This window comes from Hyla sarda, chromosome 4 (assembly GCF_029499605.1).
Source record: "Hyla sarda isolate aHylSar1 chromosome 4, aHylSar1.hap1, whole genome shotgun sequence".
In the NCBI taxonomy this organism is placed as follows: domain Eukaryota; kingdom Metazoa; phylum Chordata; class Amphibia; order Anura; family Hylidae; genus Hyla; species Hyla sarda.
This window is the reverse complement of record NC_079192.1, coordinates 7,554,799-7,561,674: the sequence shown is the minus strand read 5'-3', so window position 1 is coordinate 7,561,674 and position 6,876 is coordinate 7,554,799. Positions and strand designations below refer to the sequence as shown.

The 6,876-nt window shown below is 40.4% G+C and overlaps 1 protein-coding gene across 1 annotated transcript; it reads left to right on the top strand.

The window, feature by feature from the left end:
• The first annotated feature begins 5,701 nt into the window (after nt 1–5,701).
• LOC130367191 (olfactory receptor 11L1-like) lies at nt 5,702–6,646 on the top strand. Its single transcript, XM_056569594.1, has one exon. It carries the CDS (start codon nt 5,702–5,704, stop codon nt 6,644–6,646), a length of 945 nt encoding a protein of 314 aa, XP_056425569.1.
• The last annotated feature ends 230 nt before the right edge of the window (nt 6,647–6,876 follow it).

Genomic DNA, 6,876 nt, shown 5'->3' with positions numbered 1-6,876 from the left:
TCATGCTGCCGCCACCTCCATGCTGTGTTATTCCGCCACTATATGGTCTAACTGCTAACTGTGAAGAAGAGATCGCAGACGGCACTCACGGAAACAGCAAGAAGTTTTATTCGGGATCGCTGGTCCACGCAACAAGAACGCCAGATAAGTCACTGCTAACTGTGCACAGTGACGACTTACCCTGCTGCCTACTGTTCATTCTGCCATCACGTTTGATGATGACAATTTTTTCAGCATAGGTAGCTATTTTATGTTGTCAAAATTATGAACATTACAACAGATGATACTTTGGCAGATCCCATTATGTGGCAATAAAAACAGAAGTTTTAGTAGATATTAATCCCTGATGAAGGGAAGCAATTCTCAAAACATGTTGGGCACTCTTTTGTTGTTTCAGTGTATGTGTATGTCAAGAATAATAAAGAAGTTGTGGTGACGTGGTATGTGCAGCAGATAACCAGTAAAGCTATCTCAGAAATCCAGCATGGAGAGGAGGAAGAGATTCTAGGCAGTACACAGGATCCGGAGAAGGGGAGGAAGCATTTTCTCCTCTTATAAGTAAGGGAATTTTGTATAGTATAAAAGTGTATTGGATTATAACCCAAGAAAAAATGGAGCTATTTACACAAAAATAATTACAAAATGGATAATCTTTATTATGACAAAGTGTGACATACAATAAGATCAATGTTAAAAACAAGGAGGAATTAACATTGATCTTATTGTATGTCATATTTGGTTGTAATAAAGATTATCCATTTTGTAATTATTTTTGTGTTAATAGCTTCATTTTTTCTTGGGTTATAATACATTGATCGGAGTCTATAATTACAGGCTTTTTTTTTGTACACATAGTTGAGGCTAGTTCAATTAGGTTAGCCCATTTCTTTGGGCCTGTTACCCCACTTGTGGCACTTCTAAAGTAGCTACTACAAAACAAAAAAAAGCCCAGTGTGTGTAGTTTTCATGTGTTTGTGTAGTTTTCATGTGTGATATCACGGCTCCGCCCCCTCGTGATGTCATGACCCGCCCCCTCAATACAAGTCTATGTGAGGGGGCCACGCCCCCTCCCATAGACTTGCATTAAGGGGACAGGCCGTGATGTCACAGCCCCTGTATTGCCCGTCATTACGCACAGAGCGAACTCGCTCTGAGCAGTAATGAAAGCGGGGTGCTGCAGCCGAGATCCCGGGGGTCCCCAGTGGCGGGACCCCCACGACCTGACATCTTATCCCCTATCCTTTGGATAGGGGATAAGATGTCTAGGGGCGGAGTACCCCTTTAAGGACACAGAACACGGAGCCAGCACACCCTACTTTTTTTGGTGCTTTTCACTGCTTTTACGTGGAATGAGAATTTAGAGAAACCGTAGAGACGGAGATAGCAGTGAGCCACAGATGACTCTCACAGGAGGTTTTGTAAGTGTGAGTCGTAGATCGCCACCACCAGGGACTAAGTTGGAGCACAGTGGTGACAAAATAAATTGGTGGAAGTTCACTTCAATGCATTGCTTTTGATTTTTATGTAATCTGCTAGTACAGCCTGTCTATTAGTGTTCAGCACGAATATTTGTAATGCAAATTTTTATCGTGGATATTGGCACTTTGCGATTTCGCGAATATTTAGAATATAGTGCTATACATTCATAATGGTGAATATAATTTTTTTGTGTGTGTTTTTTTACATGCAAATTTTTATGCAAAGTTTCCATGCAAACTTTTGCATGGAAAAAAAGTGAAGGAGCAAATATGCAATATGCAAATTTCGTGAACATAGGAGGAATAATCGTCAATATATTTGCGAAATGTCGCAAATTCGAATATGGCCCCTGCCGCTCATCACTACTGTTTATGGTCTGTAGAAGCAAATCTGTCACAGCAGCCACAGAAGCCTTCAGAAGGTCTCAGGCTGCCATGACAACTAAACGGTTCCCTGCAGTCTTGTCGTGGGAAGACATTCCGTCTCCCAGAACATCAACGATGCGGTATACAGCTGTTTAAATGCCACTGCCAAAACATTTTACATAGTGAAGATAGCATTGAACAGCAATTTCTCTGTGTCAGCCATTAACAGTGGCCCTCAGCAGCTAAAAGCAGTGAGAAGCATCTGGGTATGGAGCAAGGCCCTGTGATAAAAATAAACATGGGTCATTAAAGGGTTAAAGGAATAATATGGTGGAAAACAAATGCTATCAAATCAACTGGTGCCAGAAAGTTATACAGATGTGTAAATGACTTCAATTTAAAAATCTTAATCCTTACAGTACTTATCAGCTGCTGTATACAACAGAGTAAGTAGTGTAGTTCTTTCCAGCCTGACCATCAGTTCTCTCTGCTTCCACCTCTGTCCATGTCAGGAACTTTCCAGAGTAAGAGCAAATTCCCATAGCAAACCTCTCCTGTTCTGGACAGAGGTGGCAGCAGAGAGCACTGTGGTCAGACAGAAAAGAACCACACTGTTTCCTTCGGAGCATACAGCAGCTGATAAGTACTGGAAGGATTAGGATTTTACAGATTTGTAAATCACTTCTTTTAAAAAATCTTAACCTTTCCAGTACTTATCAGCTGCTGTATACTACAGAGGAAGTTCTTTTCTTTTTGAATTTCCTTTCTGCCTGACCACTGTGCTCTCTGCTGACACCTCTGTCCATTTTGGGAACTGTCCAGAGTAGAAGCAAATCCCCATAGCAAACCTCTCTTGCTCTGGACAGTTCCTGACATGGACAGAGGTGTCAGCAGAGAGCACTGTGGTCAGGCAGAAAGGAAATTCAAAAAGTAAAGAATTTCCTCTGTAGTATACAGCAGCAGATAAGTACTGGAAGGGTTAAGATTTTTTAATATAAGTGATTTACAAATCTGTTTAACTTTCTGGCACCTGATGATTTATAAAACAAAGTTTTCAATCGGAAAGACCCCTTTAAGAGTCACCGAATGGTCATTCATGTAACAGCTGACTGCACCAAATACGCTCAATGACTAACAACTGACAGATGAAATGTTTTTCCAGGTGATGGCAATGTATTATAATGTGGTCAACACATTTTCATTGTTAAAGGGGTACTCTGGTGGAATTTTTTTTAAATGAACTGATGCCAGAAAGTTAAACAGATTTGTAAATGACTTCGATTAAAAAATCTTTACTCTTCCAGTACTTTTTAGCAGCTGTATGCTAGAGAGGAAATTCTTTTCCTATTGAATTTATTTTTTGTCTTGTCCACAGTGCTCTCTGCTGACACCTCTGTCCGTGTCAGGAACTGTGCAGAGCAGCATAGGTTTGCAATGGGGATTTTTCCCTGCTTTGGACAGTTCCTGACACGGACAGAGGTGTCAGCCAGCAGAGAGCACTGTGGACAAGACAAAAAGGAAATGTAAAAAGAAAATAATTTCCTCTGTAGCATACAGCTGCTAAAAAGTACTGGGATGGTAAAACATTTTTAATAGAAGTAATTTAAAAATCTGTTTAACTTTCTGGCCCCAGTTGATTAAAAAAAAAAAAAAAAGTTTTCCAATGGAGTGCCCCTTTAAATTTCGCTGAAACAAAGTTGAAATAATGATTTGTTAAAGTTGAATAAACCAATGTGTATGTGATGTCCCTTGGTATAATTTCTTTAAAAAAAAAAATGTTAAAGAAGTTAAAGACAAAGTTGAAGAAAAATAAAAAGAAGACAAAAACAAAACTTTCCTGTAAACTTCTGAACACCCCTGAGAATATCTGCACGCGCTCAGTATTCCCGGCTGCTCCTGACGCTCATCGTTATCCTGCTTATAAATGGGGATCGGAATCACAGGGAACGTTTGTCATATATTCTTGTAAGGCCAAGTTCTTTATTTGTAGATTTATGTGTAGATATATTTGTATTTTTTTTATTTTATTTCTTTATTTATGTTTATCGTGGCTACAATTTTAATTCCTTCTGATGGAAAATACGTGTGGATTTGTCTACATTCTATACAACATCATCCCAACATGTTTCTTTGATGCAATGACTTTGAACCTTGATATTTATGAGAACAGGGGATCATTGCTTGATGTCCAGTCTAAAGACAAGATATTCATCGCTCTACGATGGTTCGATTGTCCCCCGGTCGCTCTTTTTGAGAGAAGATAAATACAATACGATAGATACAATATTTACCTCCTGCTTCAAAAACACTTGGAGACAACAGCTTCTTTATTCGTGATCATTTTCAATTTATTTGTTGGATTTTTTTCTGTTATAAGGTATTAGAACAAATAGATGAGATAGAGCCTCCAGCTGTTGCTAAACTACAACCCCCATCATTCCCAGACAGCCTTCGGCTGTCTGAGAATGATGGGAGTTGCAGTATAGCAACAGGAAGCCTCCATTTTAGCAACAGCCAGAGGCACGCTATTGCTAAACCACAACTCCCACCATTCCCAGACAGTCTTTGGTTGTCTGGGAATGATGGGAGTTGTAGTTGAGCAACAGCTGGAGGCTCCCTGTTGCTAAACTACAACAGACAGGCTGAACATCCCGTTAGTTATATTGATATCTAATGCTGATTCGAGATCTGTTTTGGTAAAATTGATTATTTGTATATTGCTGTTATTAATATTAATTATGCTTTGTAGGTATTTTCCATTTTACTGTTTTTAATATTTTAATCCATTAGGACATTTACATAGTTTAGAAGGAAGACACAGGTGCATCTTATTATCCCGAAGTGTTGATCCAGAGTCATCAGTGTTCATCATATATAGAAAAATGAGAAAGTGGCAAAATGATTGTGCAAGACATTGTTTGCACAAAATTGTGTTATTTTTTTTAATTTTTTTATTACAATCGGGCACCTGTTTTAGTAAATGTGTTCTTATTATTTATTAATATCCCAGAACAATAACAGTAACAAAACAGTGGCTCCTGTTTTTGGGCACTCTACCTATCTATGCATTTCATGGATGACCACTCTACTGGCTGTCAGCGCCTCCCATCATCCTGGTGACAGCCCTGCATTTTACAGGGCTATTTTTCACCGTTTGACATGGCCGGGCAGCAAACGAGTAGATGTGCGTGCCGGGCCAGTCAGCTGTGGCATGGGAGCTCAAGCCTTCCAGCAGCATAATATTTAAACTGCTCTATATCTGGAGCCTATGCCCGGGATTTTTGATTTATCCTTTCACTAGCATTCCTATATCCTGTGATATTTATGACCTGACCTGTGCTTGTGACCCGACCCTGCCTCTGCTTTACTCACTGACACCCATGCACTTTGGGACCACCCAGTTGTGGGCCACTGTTTAGGGCAGGTTGTCCAAGTTGGTAGGCATAGTGGTTAGACTCAAGTCTCCATTGATCTCTACCTCAGACATCAGGGATGTAGCTATAGGGGGTGCAGAGGTAGCAGTCATCCTGGGGGCCCTGGTGCCTAAGGGAGCTCCAAAGTACATCTACCCAATAAGAGAACAGTATTGTATTTGGCACATGGGCCCTTGTTGCAGATATTGTATCGGGGCCCAAAAGCTACAAGTTACGCCTCTGCCAGACATGACACACTTGTTTTGGTACAGTATGACTATTACATCTTCCAAGGGAACTATCTGTCCAAATGTATCTACTCATGGGGACCACAGTTGATATTGGATCTACATTGTGTTTTCCTTATTGAACTGTATTAATATTACAGTTTATTATTCTAATGATAATAATAATTATTAATTATTATTATTATATTTCCAGGTCATGTATCAACTAAACACGTCCTCGATCACTACCATTCATCTCCTGGGATTCCAAAGTCCTCAGATTGTGAATAATTTCTTCTTTTCTGTCCTCCTCTTGATCTATTGGATGACGCTGTGTGGAAACCTTCTCATGATAGCATTGGTGACACACAGCAGGGATCTTCACACCCCCATGTACTTTTTTCTCACACAACTGTCCATTGGAGACCTCTTACTGACCACGGATATTGTCCCTGTCATGCTGCATAATCTTCTCTATAACAGCGGGGTCATCAGCTTTGCCGGTTGTATAAGTCAGTGTTATGTATTCGCCTTCTCAGAGTGTTCGGAATGTCTTATCCTCACAGTCATGTCTTATGACAGGTATGTGGCCATCTGTAATCCCTTACATTATTGTACTATTATGAACTCTAACTTTTGCCTCCTGCTGGCCATGGCAAGTTGGTCGCTGAGTTTTCTATTGTCGTCAATTGTAACAGCTTCAATCTCCATGTTGGATTATTGTCACGCGAACACAATTGACCATTTCTTCTGTGACCTACCTCCCATTCTTGACCTGTCATGTTCTGACATCAGTGGAGTCCAGTTGGAAATTGTGTTACTTACTACCCCGGTGCTCATCGTCCCTTTCATAATAATTCTAATGTCCTATAGTTACATCCTGTCAGTCATCCTGAAGATCCCATCTGTTAGTGGCAGAAAGAAAGCATTCCTTACTTGTAGCTCCCACCTCATTGTGGTCTCTGTATTTTATGGCACCTTATTCGGGGTTTATGTTCTTCCAAACCAAGGCAAAACTCTGAAGATAAGAAAAGTGTTATCATTGATGTATACGGTTGTTACTCCACTTATGAACCCAATAGTGTACAGTTTAAGGAATGAACATATTAATAAAGCATTTGGAACAGTGGCAAGACGCTTCTTTCAGAATAAAGACAAATAACCATAGGGTCCTTCTTCCATCTACCCTATTAAAAGAATTGCAGCGTTTCCTACTGCTTACCTTGGCCGAGCTGCTCACATAGCTCCACCTCCCCACTGCAGGCTCCAGATTTCCTCCTCTGTACTGTCGCAAACCACAACATTTTCCAGCGCACCCAGAGGGGCCACACGTGCTAGTATGATGTCTTTAAGGGTTCGTGTGTGTCTCTGATTCCAGTCCTTCGCCAATGT

Bases quoted from the DNA above. Each gene is read 5' to 3' on its own strand.
- LOC130367191 (XM_056569594.1), top strand. From the start codon at position 5,702: ATGTATCAACTAAACACGTCCTCGATCACTACCATTCATCTCCTGGGA.